A 21,049-nucleotide genomic window follows, 5' to 3' on the forward strand; every position below is an offset into this window, starting at 1 on the left:
AAGTTAATGAAAGGCAAACATAACTGAACAGTATATCTAACTCAAAGAAAGTGTACTGGACTTGAGAGGTTCAGCCCTTACAAACAGAGCAAAGGGTTCTTAACTTGTTTAAGATATGAAGATCTCTGATAACAACTAATTCGTAGGTTATAAGTTCATTAATTACAATAACCTGGCTTTAAAAAATAAAGTAATCTATGGAGGTAATCAAATTTCAGTTCCTAATTAAAACAGATAAAAAAAAGTTGTGTGTACTGCGTGTGCATGTATGTGTTGGGGTAGATGGTGTGAGCACTCTTGAAAACTCCTTGGAAATCTTGGGGAGGGGTATTTATTTAGTATAACATCGCACCGAGTAAAGAGGACTTTTGTAAGGAATTAGAGCATTGGATAATGTCTGTGTAAAAACTTCAGTTCATTAGCTCCTATCCTCCTAGCTCATCTGTCATCAGAGTTCTAGAATTGAGTTTTCTTGTGATTAATTCTTCAGCTCATGCACCAGAATTATTGGACACATGATAAACTGGGATTTCTGAGGCTATGATATCTCTCAGAGTCATAAACACAGAGAGATAAGGCAATGGTAAGGGCATTAGATAACAACAGATCAAAATTTCAGAGGACAGGTGATGCAAAAATTTGTGTAAGTTTTATTTTCTTTGGCTGTTTTGTGAACTTGACTTTTATACTTTGTATCTCATTTCCAAACAAATGTAAGGCAGAATATGACTTAAATATATTATCAGCTATTTACATAAATTGTTTCTGAAGTTATTTTACCCTAGGTTTCATTTTCAACTTGTAGCTAGAGCTCTATTCAGCAATATCATAATTTATTACCCAAACACTAAGCCCCCATTTATTTTCTCAGGATTACAATTAATAATATTTTAATATCTTTCCAAAGAAACCCACATTCACAGCACTTCAATATTAAAATCAAGAGTACATTTTAAAAGCTTCACAAACCCCCTGACTCTCGGTAGTATGTAATAGTATTCCTTCCAAGATTTGGAGCACCAGGTACAAATTTAATGCATGGGTACAAGTAGTTTCAATCTTAGGATTCAGGAGGAAAACACTGTAGTTTCATACAATGAATTTTTTTCTTGACCTTCTCTTGCTGTCTAATTGAGATGCCTCCAGACTGATTGTACCATTGTGTTCTTATATTCTCTGAATTCACAACCACTGTGGGCAAGTTTCTGATGAAAAATACACACCATAAATAAGAAATCACTTGAGTATAATTTTTTTATTATCTCTTTGAATCTCCTTTTAGACATCTTTCCATGTATGGGTGATGGATGAGTTTCATGTAATATAGACAAATTGTCAGCCAAGTTTATCTGATTGAATGCTTTCCCTTTTTCTCCTGAAAAACGGTAATATTCAATGTGTTGACACAATTAATAGTGCATAAATAAGAATCAAACCATGATGCTATCAATGAAATGGGTATGTTACTATCACCCATTGACTTGTTTTTAACTTTTATTTTTTGGTTTGAGGGTACATGTGAAGGTTTGCTACATATATAAACACATGTCATGGGAGGTTGTTGTACATATTATTTCATAAGCTCAGTACCCAATAGTTATCTTTTCTTATCCTCTCCTTCCTCTGACCCTCCCCCTTGAAGTAGACCCCAGTCTCTGTTGTTTCCTTCTTTGTGTATATAAGTTCTTATCATTTAGCTCCCCTTATAAGTGAGAACATGCAGTATTTGTTTTTCTGTTCCTGCATTAGTTTACTAAGGATAATACCTCCACCTCCATTCATGTTCGTGCAAAAGACTTGATCATGTTCTTCTTTACGGCTGCGTAATATTCCATGGTGTATATGTACCACATTTTCTTTATCCAACCTCTCATTGATGGGCATTTAGGTTGATTCCATGTCTTTGCTATTGTGAATAGTGCTGCAATGAATGTTTGCATGCATATGTCTTTATAGTACAATGATTTATGTTCCTCTTTGTATATACCCAGTAATGGGATTCCTGGGTAGAATGGTAGTTCTGCTTTTAGCTCTTTGAGGAATCCCCATACTGCTTTCCATGACAGTTGAACTAATTTACACTCCCACCAACGGTGTATGTGTTCCCTTTTCTCAGCAATCTCACTAGCATTTGTTATTTTCTGACTTTAGTAATGGCCATTCTGACAGGTGTGAGATGGTACCTAATTGTGAATGATTTGCATTTCTCTAATGATCAGTGATATTGAGCTTTTTTTCAAATGCTTGTTGACTGCATGTATGTCTACTTTTGAGAAGTGTCTGTTCATGCAATTTACCCACTTTTTAATGGGGTTGTTTGTTTTTCTCTTGTAAATTTTTTTAAGTTTCTTATAGATGTTGGATATTAGACCTTTGTCAGATGCATAGTTTGCAAAAATGTTCTCTGCTTTCCTTATAAAACTGAATGTCTTTAAGAGAACACAAGTCACCTCTTGAATGCTTTGCTGCTTAGAAATTTCTTCTGCCAAATACCCTAAATCATCTCTCTCAAGTTCAAAGTTCCACAAATCTCTAGGGCAGGGGCAAAATTCTGCCAGTCTCCTTACTAAAACGTAGCAAGAGTCACCTTTGCTTCAGTTCCCAACAAGTTCCTCATTTCCATCTGAGACCACCTCAGCATGGACCTTATTGTCCATGTCGTTATCAGCATGTTGTGCAAAGCCATTCATCAAGTCTCTAGGAAGTTCCAAACTTTCCCACATTTTCCTGTCTTCTTCTGAGCCCTCCAAACTGTTCCAACTTCTGCCTGTTGCCCGGTTCCAAAGTTACTTCCACATTTTCAGTTATCTTTTCAGCAGTGCTCCACTCTACTGGTACCAATTTACTGTTTTAATCCATTTTCATGCTGCTGATAAAGACATACCCTAGGCTGTGAAGAAAAAGATGTTTAATGGACTTACTGTTCCACATGGCTGGGGAGGCCTCACCATCATGGCAGAAGGCAAGGAGGATCAATTAACATCTTACATGAATGGCAGCAGGCAAAAAGAGAGCACTTGTGCAGGAAAACTCCCCCTTATAGCACTGTCAGATCTCCTGAGACTTATTTGCTGTCACAAGAACAGCATGGGAAGGACCTGCCCCCATCATTCAATTACCTCCAGTTGGATCCCTCCCATAACATGTGGGAATATAAGATGAGATTTGGATGGGGACACAGCCAAGCCATATCAACTCTATTGATAGTTTCTTTTGCTGTGCCAAAGCTCTTAAGTTTAATTAGATCTCATTTGTCAATTTTTGCTTTTGTTGGAATTGCTTTTGGTGTCTTTGTCATGAAACCTTTGCTCATTCCTATGTCCAGGATGGTATTGCCTAGGTTGTCTTCCAGGGTTTTTATAGTTTTGGGTTTTACATTGAAGCCTTTAATCCACCTTGAGTTGGTTTTCGTATATGGTTTAAGGAAGGAGTTCAGTTGCAATATTCTCCATATGGCTAGCCAGTTATCCCAGCACCATTTTTTGAGTAGGTTGTCTTTTCCCCATTGCTTGTTTTTGTCAGCTTTGTGAAAGATCAGATGGTCATAGATGTGAGGCCTTATTGCTGAGCCCTGTATTTTGTTCCATTGGTCTATGTGTCTGTTTTTGTACCATGCTGTTTTGGTTACTGTAGCCTTGTAGTATAGTTTGAAGTCAGGTAACATGATGCCTCCAGCGTTGTTCTTTTTCTTAGAGTTGACTTAGCTATTTGGGCTCTTGTTTGAATATTAAAATAGTTTTTTCTACTTTGATGAAGAATGTCATTGGTTGTTTGATAGGAATAGCATTGTATCTTTAAGTTGCTTTAGGCAGTATAGCTATTTTAATGATATTGATTCTATTTATGACCATGGGATGTATTTCCATTTGTTTCTGTCATCTCTGATTTCTTTGAGCAGTGTTTTGTAATTCTCATTGCAGAGATCTTTCACCTCCCTGGTTAGCTGTATTCTTAGGTATTTTATTCTTTTTATGGCAGTTGTGAATGGAATTGCCTTTCTGATCTGGCTCTTGGTTTGGTTGTTGGTGGTGTATAGGAATACTAGTGATTTTTGTACATTGATTTTGTATCCTGAGACTTTGCTGAAGTTGTTTATCAGCTGGAGGAGCTTTTGGGCTGAGCATATAGGATTTTCTAGATATAGAATCATGTCATCTGCAATCAAAGATCGTTTGCCTTCTTCTCTTTCTATATGGATGTGTTTTATTTCTTTTTCTTGCCTAACAGACTGCATCCAGGGTTCAGAAATTCTCTTGAGGACTGTGTTCCTTTGGGAAGTGCTGCTGATATAGTTTGGCTGTGACACCATTCAAATTTCAACTTGAGTTGTATCTCTCAGAATTCCCACATGTTGTGGGAAGCACTGAGAGGAAGGTTACTGAATCATGGAGACCAGTCTTTCCTGTGCTATTCTCATGATAGTGAATAAGTTTCATAAAATCTGATGGCTTTATCAGGGGTTTCCTCTTTTCTTCTTTCTCATTTTTCTCTTGCCGCTGCCATGTAAGAAATGCCTTTCACCTCCCACCATGATTCTGAGGCCTTCCCAGCCATGTGGAACTGTACGTTCAATTAAACCTCCTTTCTTTGTAAATTGCCCAGTCTTGAGTATGTCTATCAGCAGTGTGAAAATGAACTAATACAATAAATTGGTACCATAGAGTGGGCCACTGCTGAAAAGATATTCGAAAATGTGGAAGTGACTTTGGAACTGGGTAACAGACAGAGGTTGGAAGAGTTTGCAGGGCTCAGAAGAAGACAGGAAAATGTGGGAAAGTTTGGAACTTCCTAGAGACTTGTTGAATGGTTTTGCCCAAAATCCTGATAGCAATATAGACAATAAGGTCCACACTGAGGTGGTTTCAAATGGAAATGAGGAACTTGTTGGGAACTGGAGTAAAGGTGACTCCTGTTACGTTTTAGCAAAGAGACTGGTGGCATTTTGCCCTTGCCCTAGACATTTGGGGAACTTTGAACTTGAGAAAGACAATTTAGGGTATTTGGCAGAAGAAATTTCTAAGCAGCAAAGCATTCAAGAGGTGACTTGGGTTCTGTTAAAGGCATTCAGTTTTATAAGGCAAGTGGAGCATACAACTTTAGAAAATTTGCTTCCTGACTATGTGATAGAAAATAAACTCATTTTCTGGGGAGAAATTCAAGCCGGCTGTAGAAATTTGCTTAAGTAGCAAGGAACCTAATGTTAATCCCCAAGAGCAAGGGGATAATGTCTCCAGGCCATGTCAGAGGCCTTTATGGCAGCTCCCCCAATCACAGGCCCAGAGGCCCAGGAGGAAAAAGCAGTTTCCTGGCCTGGGCCCAGGGTCCCCGCACTGTGTGCAGCCTAGGGAGTTGGTGCCTTCTGTCCCAGCCGCTCCAGCCATGGCTGAAAGGGGCCAACAAACACCTTGGGCTGTGGCTTCAGAGGATGGAAGCCCCAAGCCTTGGCAGCTTCCATGTGGTGTTGAGCCTGCCGGTGCAGAGAAGTAAAGAATTGAGATTTGGGAACCTCCACCTAGAGTTCAGAAGATATATGAAAATGCCTGGATGCCCAGGAAGAAGTTTGCTGCATGAGCAGGGCCCTCATGGAGAACCTCGGCTTGGGCAGTGCAGAAGGGAAATTTGGGGTCAGATCCCCCACACAGAGTCCCTACTAGGGCATTGCCTAGTGGACCTGTGAGAAGAGGGCCACAGTCCTCCAGACCCCAGAATGGTAGATTCACTGACAGCTTGCATAGTGCACCTGGAAAAGTGGCAGACACTCATGAAAGCAGCTGGGAGGGAGAGTGTACCCTGCAAAACCACAGGGGTGGAGCTGCCCAAGACCATGGGAACCCACCTCTTGTATCAGTGTGACCTGGATGTAAGACCTGGAGTCAAAGGAGATCATTTTGGAGCTTTAAAATTTGACTGCCCTGCTGGATTTTGGACTTGCATGGGCCCTGTGACCCCTTTGTTTTGGCAAACTGTCTCTTATTTGGAACAGCTGTATTTTCTCACTATCTTACTCCCATTGCATCTAGGAAGTAACTAGCTTGTTTTTGATTCTACAGGCTCATAGGCAGAAGGGGCTTGCCTCGTCTCAAATGAGACTTTGGACTGTGGACTTTTTGGTTAGTGCTGAAATGAGTTAAGACTTCGTAGGACTCTTGGGAAGGCATGATTGGTTTTAAAATAGGAGGACAGGAGATTTGGAGGGTCTGGGGCAGAATGATATGGTTTGGCTGTGTCCCCATTCAAATCTCAACTTGAATTGCATCTCCCAGAATTCCCACCTGTTGTGGGAGGGACCTAGAGGGAGGTTATTGAATCATGGGGACCAGTCTTTCCTGTGCTATTCTCTTGATAGTGAGTAAGTCTCATGAGATCTGATGGATTTATCGAGGGTTTTTGCTTTTGCTTCTTCCTCATTTTTCTCTTGCTGCCGCCATGTAAGAAGTGCTTTTTGCCTCCTGCCATGATTCTGAGACCCTCTCAGCCACGTGGAATTCTGAGTCCAATTAAACCTCCTCCGTTTGTAAATTGCCTAGTCTTGGGTATGTCTTTATCAGCAGCATGAAAATGGACTAATATAGCTGCCCTGTATTGACAGCACCCCAGGCAACTTTGCTAGCTTAATAGGACTAAGTGGGAACTTCTTTATTTCTTTTCTTCTGGCATTCATTCCCTTGTAAGACATCCTATGTATACAGTAATATGTGTAAACACACGTTTAATTTCCTTCATTATTTTGTATCTCTTGCTTTACTTCAATACTGGATTCGGGACAGAGGCTCATGTGGAGTACATTTAATCTGAAATTGACTGTACAAATTTACTTTCAAAATATAAGGTGTGGGGGCAGACATTTGAAAGCATGTGGCATGGGGGTAATCTCCTAATATTAACGTGGTACTTATCCTGCTGAACTATATGTATATCATACCACATGTACTTTGGGAACCGAACTGGACACTGGAAAGTCAGCTATAAAAGAAAAGCTGTGCCATCCACCTACACAGCTACTTCCCACTCAAGGACAGACAATGGAATGCATTCACAAAGTAGGGTGAGGTCCTGGCTCAATTTGTACTGTTATTAATCCACAGGATGATTGTAGTAGCTTCCTAACAAATCTCTGTGTTCCACTCTTGTCCCACAGTCAGACCAGAGTACTATTTTTAAAACATGAATTTGGGTTATACCACATCCTGGGTAATTTCAAAAGTTTTCCATTACTCTTAGAATAAAACCTAAACTCCCTTTCTGGCCTCGTATAACCTGGCTTCTGAATATGTAAGACTCGTGTGCCATCTCCCTCTCACTCACTCTAGCCCATGTGCACCATCTTCTTCAGTCTCTTGAATATTCCTGGCCTTCCCCTACCTGACTGCGGGAATGTGCTGCTCCATCCACCTGGCATGTTCCTCCCTCACCTTTCACATCAGCCTTCAGATCACCTCTTCAGAAAGGTCTTTCTCAACTATTTGATGTTACGTAGGCTTACCACTATCACTATCGCCTCTCCCTCTCATTATTTATAATTGCTGCTTCTTTTCAGGTTTCTTTAATGGCACGCATCACATTAACATAATTTTGTGTGTTTGGTCTCTTTTCCTGCTTTGGCACATACCACATTAACATAATTTTATGTGTTTGGTCTTTTTTCCTGAGTTCTAATGAAAGTTAATGTGTGATACAAAATGTTCATACTCAGTTTCCACTCCCATATGTCCATATATTTGCTCCAGACCTCCTTGTCTCCAATCTCCCCATTCCTTTTATTCTAGGCCCTTGACAAGATAGCCAGGCCATTGGTCTTGACTCAAGCATCTATTAATTTATGTCGTTACCTCAGGCCATTTCTCCTTCCTCATGAAGTAGATGCCCACGCTCCTAAGTCACAACTCCACACTTGAGGAAGATTTCTTCTCTGTTGACTTCCATTGCTGTCCTCAGATGTTCTTGAAGGCTGCCACTGTCATTTTTGGCCTTCAACCACTTACCAAGTTAACCTATCTGTAAAGTAAGCCTGGCCTTGGGAAGGAGAAAAGCAGGGCTTGACTGTTAAGACCCGATCTGGCACTATTAGCTGAGCCTGGCGTTGCTGAAGCTGGCCTAGAACTCACAGTTAGATTTTGATGTCTTCTTACTGAACATAAAACTACTTAATGAAATCAGCATCAGACAAGGTCTCTTCATGAGTGTCATGGATTAAGACAAAAATAAGAGCATTCTGTAATCAGTTATAAACACATTTAAAAAAATTGTTCAAGCCACAAAAATATCCACACATCCTCTCATCCTAGCTAATTTGCATTACTGCTGCTTCTTTACCTAATTATAACTAGCTTCATTTCCTGCATCCTGCCTTATAAGATTTATTATGATATCCAGTCATGGAATTGTCCCACTTTCTGACAGCACTGAGTAGACAGCAAAGCCCTAATTCCTTGAACCCTCTCCACAATAAGCTAACACTAACCTAAATCCTATATTAAGTTCTTTCTAACACCCTCTTATTGAGATGTTCCATGGATCCTCATGGTATATATTCTTCCTTGCTACAACAAATAATGAGTCCAACAGATACAGCTGGTTGTCTTTGGCTGGAGAGCACTTTCAGACCTTTTCTACCTCCTTCATCCAGTCTTAGAAGTGAAGTAGGGAAACATTGCTCATATAACTGCAGTGGGTAATAGGGATATTCGGGTTACTGCTCATGCAGCTAAGTTCTGGTCCTGCTTGGGCTCAATCTGGGCACATCATTTTCGTCTTTTGGTTGAGTTATGCTTGGTTGATTTTATGACTTAGAAGAACTGAAATAATCCAGCTCATGATGTGCAGTTCCAGACATACGGTCATGTAGAGCCTCACGGTCAAGTTTTCATTGCTTCCATGAGCTGTTTAACCAAAAAATGTATTATTTTCTCTGCTGTAGATGGCATTGTCCTACTCCTGAATATCAGAGCTTGCATTGTGAGTCTCCACTGGGGCTTAGCCTAAGTTTCATGCTACATCTTTTTCCACCAGACACCTGAAACCTTCCCTGTCACTCAGATTATGGACCAGAGCATTAGGCATAGAATATGTTGCCTCCAGAACCCAAAAATAACTATCAGGCTTTCTGCTTCCTCCTTTGTGGTATGGGACTGCAAAATATATATTCTGGCAAACTCCTGACCATTGGATCTGTAAAGGCTTCACTGAAGTGTCAGGAATCTAAATCTTCATGGGGATTATCCCCCACCCTCTGGAATGCATGTATTAAATGTCTTATCAAGGCCTCCTGTATGCTAGCCATCTATTGTTTGCCCTGCCTGATCAGCATGATCTTATTGATGTAACGCATACAGTGCAACGTTCTGTGGGTTGACCAAGCAGCCCAGTTATCTTCAGTCTACAATATGACAAAGAGCAGAAGAGTTAACATGGCCCTGAGGAAAAACTATAAATGGGTATTTTTGTATATCCCACATGAATGTGAACTGTTTCTGATCCTCTTTTATCATGAGAATAAACAAAAATATATTCATCCAAATCTATGGCTACCTGTCCTGTACCTGAGGTCTTTTTATCTGCTCTAGCAAAGATATCACCCTCCCATAATAGTGACAATCAGGCTATTACATTATTGAGGTTGCAAAAGTCTACACTCCAGGATTTTTCTGAGTTTTTTAGGGGTCATATTGAGTCAATAAAGAGAGATATAATAAGGATACTCTACGTACCCCGTTCAACATTCTTTGGCTGTTTAATGATGGCATTAACATCTACCATCTTCCTAGAATGTAATATTACCCTTTATTTACTCCCTTGGCATAGTGAGTAGAGGGCAGATACAGAGGTTTCCACTTGACCTTTCTGACTCTGATAGTTCTTACTCCAAAGGCCAGGACACAATGTGGGCATCAGTCTGGCTGCCAAGTATATCATTTCCAACAAAACTCTTGTGGACTGAAAAAGTGACAACTAAGTGGGTCTTCAAACACAATAAACTTACTATGAGTTGGATTGTAATAATAAATTTATTTATTATTTAGCCATGTGAGCTTCCACAGGTCCATGATTACTCTTAAGGTCTCTGGATAGCAACATTAACTCAAACTGTCTGTACCCAATATACAGTTACTCAAGTCAACAGCAGTAGGCTGCATAATGTGCAGCATCCAGTACAAATAAAAATGTGGGATCCTTTGTTTAAAGAATTTCAAGATGGTAACAGTAAAACACTAAACCAAGTGAGGGGCCCTTCTAAGAGCAGAGTTCAGTATATGTTTCTGACGTGCCTGGCTATAGGTCTCTTTAGAGAAGCCTAATGGAATTGTCACACTATATATACTTACAGGTTTCTTTCACTGAGAAACCCAGATACCTCTTCAGTCAACAAATTCTGTATCTCAAAATGGGCTCAGGTCAAAGAATCTAATGAGAAAGTCTTTCTTTGTATTGGGATGAACATCCTCAGCCTCCTACTGACCCATTCTTTCCTTTTCTTAGCTGTTAAGCAGCACTCTTGTTGGCTGCCACTTTATTCTTCCTCTAGGAATGCCATATTCTATCAACCATTCCCAGAACTCACTGCAGGTCAAGCCCCCTGGCTGTGACTCTGACCTTGCTGGTCATAATGGTAAATATGGCCTCCTAGCATGTGGTAGGTAAGTGCCACCCTTGGCCTCTGTTCTTGAGGGTAGAGGGGCATCATTTACATGGATATTAACAGTCCCAGGTCTATGACCACCTCTCCTACCCCCAGCTCTGAGACACAGAGGAGAGCCAGGATTGAACTTAGTGATCCTGCTACCCTTCCAACTAGCAAATTCCTGATGGCCTTAGTGAATCTTGATGACCTTTGAGTGTCCACTTGGCTCCCTCATCTAACATAGTCTTCTGGTGAATTTTCTGGCTTCATATTATATATCCATTCTAGCCATGTCCTCTTCCCTCAGCCTCTTTATTTCTTATCTACCGTCTTGTAGGGAAACCCATGAAATTTCTCTTCATTTAGCATTGATCATCACTTTTTCCAGACTTTTTCAAGCCACCCTAGCTGTGAGCTTGCCCTATGCACGGTGGTTCTTAACAGGGTGTTAAAGCCCATGTCATAAGAAAATGCCCCCAAGTCAATAAACTGTTTCCTATGTGGACTTATTTTTTAGTCCCCTCAATCAAGTACCTGCAAAAATCAATTTCTAGGGATGTCCATGGCTTCTGCTGATACATGCTAGCTAATTCTGGCAACTCTTTTGTATATTATTCATGCTTTACTTTATCATGACCAGTACGTCTTCAGCTGAGCTCTGCTGGAAATTAGCACTGTCTGGGACCTGGCAGCCAAAAAAGGAAGTAAAAGCATTTGAGAGGGGGGATATATGTTGCTTTATGAAGTAATGCCTCTGCGATATCTTCCAGTGTGAGGGAAGCACTAGCTCTTACTAGGAAAGGGTGGTCCATCTCCATAATCTCTGAGGATTTAGGAGAGTCTGCAAAACCAACTTATCAGGGGTATCCACTTAATGCCCCTATCTATATTTCAAGGTCTCAGGTGTTTACAACTAGCCTTAGCTAAACATTCAAATGTCTCTAGAGCTCTGTGACTCTAACTACCACATTTTCAGTGGGCTGCTTAGCTTTGTTTTTGCAAAGAGGGCCTTGTCTTTTTGTAAGACACCAAAGATGTCATCTGACTCTCACACTTAGCCTTTAACTGCTTGTTAAGAGCCCTAAGTTTTTCAATATCCCTCTTCAAGGTATCAGTACAACTTAGCAGTAACCATAAAGCTCTGCTATCCTTGTAGGCGCTGTTCCCACCATATCTGTAGGCACTCTTCCCACCATAACTGCCAAAAGCCCGAATCTGAGGACCTACAAGCATCTCTCCCTCCAACAAATGTTTTTCCAGATCAACCTCAGTAAATTGTATAGCAATCATGCCTTCTCCTTCAGCCCCAAACTGTCCAAAGTCCACATACTTCAGGAAGCCATCCTATTTGCTTGATAAGGGAGTGAGCCAGTCCCCAAACCCCCATTTTGTTCTCCATTCTTGGACCTCTCTCAGGACCACTTGTGTCACTTTGTGTACTCAAAGAAGCAGAGCTAAAGAAGGGATTGGGTTTACAAAAGATGCACTAGTGAGAATGCCTGTGGAGGATAATGAAAAAAAGAGCGGAAGAAGGGGGGCACTTCAGAGTGTAATAAAAACTCTTGGCCGGGCGTGGTGGCTCATGCCTGTAATCCCAGCACTTTGGGAGGCCGAGGTGGGCAGACCACGAGGTCAAGAGATCGAGACCATCCTGATCAACATGGTGAAACCCCATCTCTACTAAAAATACAAAACTTAGCTGAGCATGGTAGTGTGTGCCGGGCGTGGTGGCTCACGCCTGTAATCCCAGCACTTTGGGAGGCCAAGGCGGGCAGACCACGAGGTCAAGAGATCGAGACCATCCTGATCAACATGGTGAAACCCCATCTCTACTAAAAATACAAAAATTAGCTGAGCATGGTAGTCCCAGCTTCTCGGGAGGCTGAGGCAGGAGAATCGCTTGAACCCGGGAGGTGGAGGTTGCAGTGAGGTGACATTGCACCACTGCACTCCAGTGTGGCGACAGAGCAAGACTCCATCAAAAAAAAAAAAAAAAAAACAAAAAAACCTCTCTCTGACAGCCATGAGGTAGAGGAAAAATAAGAGAATTCAATAGAAATAGTTTCAGATTGAAAGCCATTTCAAGGAAGATTTGTCCAGGCTAATGAGGCATTCTTGAGTCAAAAATCACGCATCAAAGATGTCCCATGTGCTGCCAGCATGGGCCTTGTTTGTAGCCCTACTAGGTTCAGTCCTTGGTTGGAAGCAGCCCAGAAGTGTGGCCTCAATAAATGTGACAGCAGAGTGAATCCAAGGAGCAGTGCATGAGGCTGCCATCAACTGTGCATTCCACTCTCTTAGCTCCCACACTCCGCACCACAAATCTTTCATGATGGCCATTTTTTTTCTTGAACCAGAGGTTGTCCACAGGACAGTTCATCAGGAAATTGAGACACATTCTCTTAGCTTTCATTCATCTTGGCATAATATTTTTCACTCATCTATTACGCACACCTTTGAAAGAAAATGGCTTTCACCTGTATAGTTTTTATAGGGTAGAACCATCTAAGACACTTTCTTTCATGTACATTTATCACATGACTAAAGCTTCTCCAGGAAAGTATTTGTAATGGTTATTTCTTGTAGGTTAATACAAAAATGATGCCCATTGACTGTGCAAAATTTGAAAACTACAGAAAAGTATAAAGAAGAAAATATTCTGTTCACTCCACAACTCAGAAATAATTACAGTTAGGAGCTTATGAATTTTCTTTCTTTTCCTTTGCCTTTGTGATATGGAAAATCTACATTTTCCATACCATGGAAATACACTGCATAGATTGCTTTGCTTCTTCTATTAGATGATTTATTTTTGGTTTTAAAAATAATTTTTTACTTTGATTATGTAGAAGACATTAGTAAGAAAAGAAGAAAATTAGAGAATAAACTTGACCAATAAATATTCTCTGTATATACATACATATATATACACACACATACACATGTGCATACTTATATACATATTTATTATACATGTTACACTATAGTATATTTTATATAGAGAGAGAAATATACACATATGAATATAAGTAAATATGTACATTATGTGCAATATATACATATACACATATATACACATAAATGTGCATATATGCATACATATCTATATAAATATTATCACTCTATATTTATTCTCTCTCTTCTCATATTTCCCTCTCTATGTATACTCAGGGTCTTGATCTGGAAAAGAAGGATTTTTTTTACTTTGAAAATATTTTTTGCAATTATTATAACAATACTAATGGTAATTCAGTTCCATGGGGAAAATTATTTATACTATTCAGAAGTAGAATATAAGAGATAACTGAAGAAGAATTCAGATGGATTAAATAAATCAGTGGCAGAGCAACAGAATAATGTACTAACTAACCAAAGACAGTGAAGGTTAGTTGTGTTTTCAGACTGAGGCTATTCCTCCAAGGTAGCACTTTAAATTTACCTCGTAGAAACTTGACACAGAGATGTTGCTGTAAACAAGACCTACTCAGGGGTCACCCCGTGGGGATTCCCCTGTAAAGATGCCCTGAGAATCATGTCCATCCCACAGAAGCATTTGATCAGTGCATCCACCCCCACATGCTTAAACTGTGCGCACGCCCCAGATTTCAAAATAAGCAGAGTTAACATTCTTGACTCCTGGCCCAAATGTGGATGCCCGCCATGAGCTCATGCCTTCCTTTGTGGGCTGGCATTCGCAGGGCTTATGTTATCCTGCTAACTGGACCAGGAAAGAGACACTGAGGGACATGTGCTGGAAACCATGCATATGTAGGACTCTGAGATTTTTGACTGTGCACAAATGTATTATGAATCTTTTTGAGAGTCAAAAGCAAAAATGTGGTCATAAATGTCAGGGAAATGGGTTAATTTGAGATCAGATCCTGGCTCTACCACTATCTGGCTGAATGATTAATGCAGAGTCTCTTCCTGTGTGAAATGCAATTAACCTAACTTGGCTATTTCCTAGGGTTTTTAGTAGTTATCTAAATAGGTAATGGACATAAAATATTTAGTAAGTGGCAAGCTGTATAAAAATTCTGGTTTTGAAGATGCAATATAAAGAGGAGAGATCTTTGTTTTATTTATCTTTATTTTCCTAAATCCCGTCTCAACACCAGGCATACCATAGGCATTTAATTAATGTTATTTCATTGAGTGGATGAATTCAGGTTTGGGAGTTAGAGCTGGGTCCATTACAGGCCACAGTGGCTGATGGTTATTTCATCGTGTGATTGTAAGTTTGTTTCTTAAGCCGTCTGAGTCTTAGCTTCCTCACACATGAAATGGAGGTAATGACACCACTTGTTCTAGCCATCTACTTCGCATGACAGTTGAGATGTTGCAATGACATAATGTCTGTGAAAAGTGTTCTGTACGATAAACCACGATACAAAGCCTTGTTATTTTTAAGTCATTCTGATTTCTAAGATTTTTTTTTCTAAGTAAATGATCTCTAGATCTCTAAATTTCTTTTTAACTTTCAGTATGGCTAATTTTCAAAAAGAGAAATTGATAAATGTCTCTCTAGCCCCTCTTTTGTGAGCTATGTTCCCTAGGTAAACACTATATTTCAAGAAGCTACACCCCCAAAAGAAATCATTTTGCCATAGGCTTTGAAATATACACATTGGGCTTTTGTTTTCTTGTCTCAATTTCATCTCCTTGCCTTCCAGAAATTGTGGCTTTTATGACTTCCTGATGATCAGTACCAAATCAACAAGGCACAAATTTGTGAATCTATGTCTGAAAGAGAGGTTCAGCAACAGCTGTCTTATGGGCTCAAACTAACCAAGGGAAGGTAAATAAGAATGCTTCATTTTATTATCTCCCACCTACACACATGCTTCATGAATACTGTAAACATATTCTTATTGCATCAGTCTTCATCAGGTTACCAGATATTTCAAACCAAAAGCCCAGTAGGCAAACTGATCATTAGTAACTTGGGGTCACAGCCATGCCATAGTTATCCTTTTGTCTATGAAGTTAAAGATGATAAAAGGAAAAGAAGATCATTCTTGATTCTACTGGGATCTATTTGAGCATAGGAATTGGATTTTGTTGATCAACTTGCTACCAATGGCCCCTAGCACACTGATGGGGACACAGAGGAGGTCCTAAAAGAATATTCATGTTGAATCCATTAATCAGCTATCAAATCAATGAGTGCTATGGAGTCTTGTGAGAGAATCACACTGAAACCCCACTAGGAATTTAGGTCGCATCACAACATCATTCACTGTAATGTATTTGCAATAAGCAATCAACCAAATGCATTATAACCAGAGACCAGACGGACTAAAGGTCAATTTATTTGGAAGACTCAGTATGTATTATGTTTCCCTTTTATTCGTTCAAAACCTAGAGTGTGCTATGTATAACAACAGTCAAAGCTATTATTGTGGATAAAAAATAAATAAATAAATATAAGTCCTCTTACACTGGCTGTTTAGAAGTTCACAGATAAATTCATGGCGCTTTAGCACAAGTATGGAACTTCACATTATACAGTTTGTGAATAAACACTATCTTTGATTTTTGTCTTATTTTACTTACCATTGATGTTTATGCTGAGTATTAATTTCCTCATATACCTACATATGTTTTTGAAATTATTTAGAAATCCATAGTTATGGTAGAAAGCATATATTAATGCCATGTACCATATTAACTGCTTTTAAGTGTACAGTTTCATAGTGGTAAATATATTTACATTCTTTTGCAGCAGATCACGTAAATTTTTCATCTTGCAAAACTGAAACTCTATACTCATTAAGCTACCTCATTACCCTGTCACCCCCACCCCCATAACTTTACATATGTGTGGTTTTTAATGTTATAAGTATTTCACAAGCTAACTCAAATCATTTTAGAACAAAATGATTTTATGTAGATAGAATAATAGATGAATCATATGTCAATATAGCCTTTAAGAAGTTTATACTCATAAAATCATAGACTCTTGGGGTTGAACAGAATCTTTAATATAATATATAACAGCCTTTCCTCCTGCAGCCCCAATCTAAGGCTTGATAGACATACTTGCTGTTTGCAGCACTACCCCGTTTATTTTCCTACAGACACAAGAATAGTGATAAATTCTATTTCATGCATTCTCATCATAAATAAGCATATAATATGTGGTGCATTTATAATTGCATATGCTGAATAGAGAGGGGGTTTTGATTAAATATTGATGATATTAATTTCTCCACTCACATTTTTCATGGTTGGTAAAAAGGGAAAAGCATTCACATACTTCCCAGGCCAATTACTGTAGGACATATTCATATTGTGATGTAGTCTCCAGCCATAGTTGAACCAACACACATGGGCAGGAGGTGTGCTCTTGGAAGCCATTCTACACCAGGATGAGTAGCAATAATTTAGCTATACATAAATGTAACTGCAAAACACATACATGTATCCTCTCAAACCCAAACTAAAAGTATTCCCTATTCAACTTCCTCTTAGTTGGACCCTAAAAAATCCCACAGCCACTCCATCACGACTCTCTTGAGGTAAAAGGTGATGAAAGGAGTATTGGAGTAGAGATGGATAACAATATTAAAATATTGCAGATACAGTATTTCACATTTGTCTATGTTACAATTTATGACAATATAAACATATTGCTAAGGTACTTCCCTGGACCTTGGAAGGAACTCTGCAAATCTTGACATTTAAATGTTTTAGGTTCACAGTAAATCTGAAAGAAGGCCTGGGAAAAACCTGTTGGTAGACTCTAAAAAGAGAGCAATTCCTGATATGATGCACTGAGATGGACATGGCATCACTTTTGTGATATTTCTGCCAAAAGTGCATTCAAACTAAACTAAGGTATTTATCTACAAACAACTGGCCTGTGCTTTACAAAAATATCTGTGTTACGAAACACAAAGAAGACTGGGAAACTGTTCCTAATTAAAAGATACTAAAAAAAAAAGGACAACTGAATGCAACATATCATCCAAGATTTTTCCTTGGTGTAAAGGAGATTATTAAGACAATTGTCAAATCTGAATAAGCAGCGTAGAATAGATGATATTTTATGGATATAATTTTTTAATTTCAATAATTGAACTGAGATCATGTAAGGTATTTCCTCATTTTAGGAAATACACACTGAGACATTTAGAGTAAAGGTGCATCATATCTGCAACTGACAAATGGTTCAGGGAAAAAAAAAATCTGGGGAATGCCAAATAAGGACTTCCTGTGTTTCTTTATCTCTCACTCACGTGAGCTTTGAGCAAAGGAGGGGTGGGAGTGAGGAGCAGCCCCCACACAGCTGTTCAGGGATGTCTGGAAAAGAAGCCCACCCACATTGCTTCTGGACACTGGGTGTGACTTTGGAGGGTATCAGGTTTGTCTGTTAAAGAAACTGCCAACCTCCTCCTGCCCCAATTGGCCTCTGTTCCCTTGCATGCCCTCTTTCCTTGGGACACTCCCTTAAGGCATCTTCTTGACATTAACTTAACTATAAATGTTTATTTGATGAATTTCAGTGACCTGAAGAGAGATGGAGGTCAAATCAGAAGAAGCACATGGCTAAGGTTGCAATGCACTTGCTTTTTCATTGAATTAAAGTCATTCGAATACCATTCAGTTTACTTAAGTTCTAGGCCCAGCTTTACTCCTAATCGATGTCAGACTGTAGCAAATATTAGGTCCAAAGTTGGAAGAGTTAGCAGGATCCTCCCCATGACAGAACTTTGGCTTCCACTTTACTAAAATAGAGATTGTGTGGTTGAGCTGCAGCTATGTACAGAAAAGTGTCATACAATTAAAAATCACCAAACTCAGTCTCTTCGATTTGAGCAATAGTTGGTGAATTTACTCCACCACCTCCTCTCCTTGAAGGTTCTTTCCTGCTCTCCTCACTATAAATGCAGGATGACCTGGAAAGGCTAGGACCTGAGGTTCAGTTACCCTGACACAAAGGAATTCAGTTTCTCTGATCTCATAGTCACAGGCTGCCAGAGCTCTACGGAACATGCAAGATCATCTGCTTTAAGCCTCTTGTGGTGGCATCTGTTGTTTTCCACTGCCCTGTACCTATTGCTCTTTCCTTGGTTAACAGAACCTTTATTTTCTTCTGAAAACTCTCTGCTCAGTCATGGTAGGGCCATCAGTCCAGATGATCAGGCCTCTCCTGGCCAAACATGGCATCTTTCTTTTGGGAATTTGAATCTTAAGCTGAATAGCTGAAGTTCAAAAAAAGCTGTTGAATCTGACTTAAGCCTACAGTGGCTTTGCGAAGTGACTGTCCATTCCTATTTCTTAAGTCCCTGAATTTATAATTTATCCTGGTTACAGCCCTTTCTGAGATGTGTGTTTTTTTTTTTCCAACTGTCTCTTATAGTCTGTGAATTTTCATATTTCTTTTCATACATTTTCATGTTTTGTTTGTTTGTTTGTTTGTGTGTGTGTTTTTTGGCTTTAGGTAGGCAGAATCAGTTTCTATTGTTTATACCTAAGGAATCCTGATTGATACATCCTTCCCCTTTAAAAATAAAGTATCTAAGGCTCAAAGAGAGTAGGCTACCTGCCTAAGGTCTGGGAGTAAGTTAGTACCAGAGCTCATACTAACCCCAGGTTAGCCAACTGCTTTACACAACGTTTGCTCTCTCCTTCAGAGTTATAGCAGTCTTGGAAGAAAGAAGCTACTATTTTGCCAAAGACCTCAGGAGGACCAAGAACAAGTTCTGGGATATGTGATGATTGAACTCTTAAAAAGTTTGTTGGACTTCTGTCCATAATTGTGTATCTAAGACCAGATTTTGTTCTTAATAGCTAAACAAACAAACGAGAGAGCCACAGGTTCAGCAGCTATAATAAGAGTGAATTACTGATACAGTTGACAACATGAATATATCTCAGAAACCATGGCATCAATGAGCAAAAAAAATCCAGACACAGAAGAATACGTACCATATGCCTGCATTTATGTGATATTCTAGCATTGTATTGTCCAACATAGTAGCCAGTAGCCTCACATGGCTATTCAAATTTAAGTTGATTAAAATTAAGTAAGAATAAAAATTTAGCTCTTCAGTAGTGTTAGCCACATGTAGCTAGTGGCTACCACATCAGACGGTGCAAATATAGAATATTTCCTTTATAACAGAAAGTTCTATTGGAAAACAATGTTCTAGAAAAATACAAATAATCTATAAAAACAAAAAGCAAGTCAGTGATTGTCTAAGGCCAGTGGTGAGGGGAGATCGATTGCAAAGTGGTATGAGGAAAGTTTTGGGGTAATAGGGATGTTGGAATCTTGATTGCGATGAAGGCTACTCGGTGTCTAATGTGTCACCTCCTCAAACTGAACACTTGGAATTGGCGAATTTCATTGTATGTAAATTATACCTCATAAAGTAACTCTAAGAGGTCAAGTGTTTTGTGGAAATTATTTTTAATCAGTTGCAATACTTATTATGAGATGATTTTTGCAAATACATAAACATGTTATTCATCCATTGTGCAATATTTTTGCTAGCCCCTGAAAACACAGAGATGAATTAGAATAGCAAGCCTGCCCTCAAGCTGTTCACAATCCAGTACAGGAGATGAGTCTATTCAAAAATAGCTAGAATCCAGGAAGAAAGTTATAGGTGACCTTACACAAAAAAGTGCAGATATAATTATGTAGGACAGTAGAAGTGGGGAAGGTTTCTTTTATGTGGAAAAAAGAGGGAGAATTTTTGGTCTTTGAAGGATGAGCAAGATGTGAATATGCGCAGATGGAGTTTTAAAACATTCCTGGTGGAGGGCAAAATATGATCCAAGGCACAAGAGCAACCAGAAAAATATGCAACCTAGAGGAAAGTGCATGAAGGGGAGCAGTTGTAAAATAATTTTCATGAATGTAAGTGAGCAGAGTTTGTATCATAGACCCCTGAGTTTGGCAGAGCGCATGTTCTTGGCTCCTAGGAGTCAAGAAGAACAAAGTCTCCCTTTCTCCTACATTATGCTCAGTGGTCCAAGTCCAAAACACCTTTCCTTCCTTAGGGTACTTTCTTCTCCCCTCCATACAAATCTAAAGTCTTCACAAACATCATTTAAACAGGCACGTCATGGTCAGAAAGGCAATTACTTTTCCTAGACTTCTATGTACGTTATTATATTACAATTTCTGCCTAAAAGACTCAAAGTCTTGGAAAAGTTTCCACCTTGCACACCAAAGATATAATTCATGCATTTGTATAGTCACCTTAGTCCCCTAAGAGAAGAAGGATGAACTATAAATATAAGAGGCAATTATGGTAATCATAATATAATTGCCACTTATTTTTCACTTGATCGTGTATGGTTGCATGCTACTGGTGTTCTGTTGAATTCTAGAGAGTTTGCCTCTTTTTCCTGGGTCAACTGTCGCCATTTATTTCCATAATGCAATAGGAGCCAATCTTTTTCATAATTATTTAT

General features: G+C 39.3%; 1 protein-coding gene across 2 annotated transcripts in view; it reads left to right on the forward strand.

Annotated features, from left to right (window-relative positions):
- Positions 1–21,049, forward strand: part of TP63 (tumor protein p63) — a 300,635-nt gene that overhangs the window by 11,171 nt on the left and 268,415 nt on the right. For both annotated transcript variants that reach the window (XM_055110786.2, XM_055110784.1), the window contains exon 2: positions 15,292–15,416. In XM_055110786.2, the coding sequence (XP_054966761.1) occupies positions 15,358–15,416 (59 nt within the window). In that variant the 5' untranslated portion in view covers positions 15,292–15,357. The remainder of the gene's footprint in view (positions 1–15,291; positions 15,417–21,049) is intronic.

The sequence above is a fragment of the Pan paniscus genome, chromosome 2, assembly GCF_029289425.2.
Source record: "Pan paniscus chromosome 2, NHGRI_mPanPan1-v2.0_pri, whole genome shotgun sequence".
NCBI lineage: Eukaryota > Metazoa > Chordata > Mammalia > Primates > Hominidae > Pan > Pan paniscus.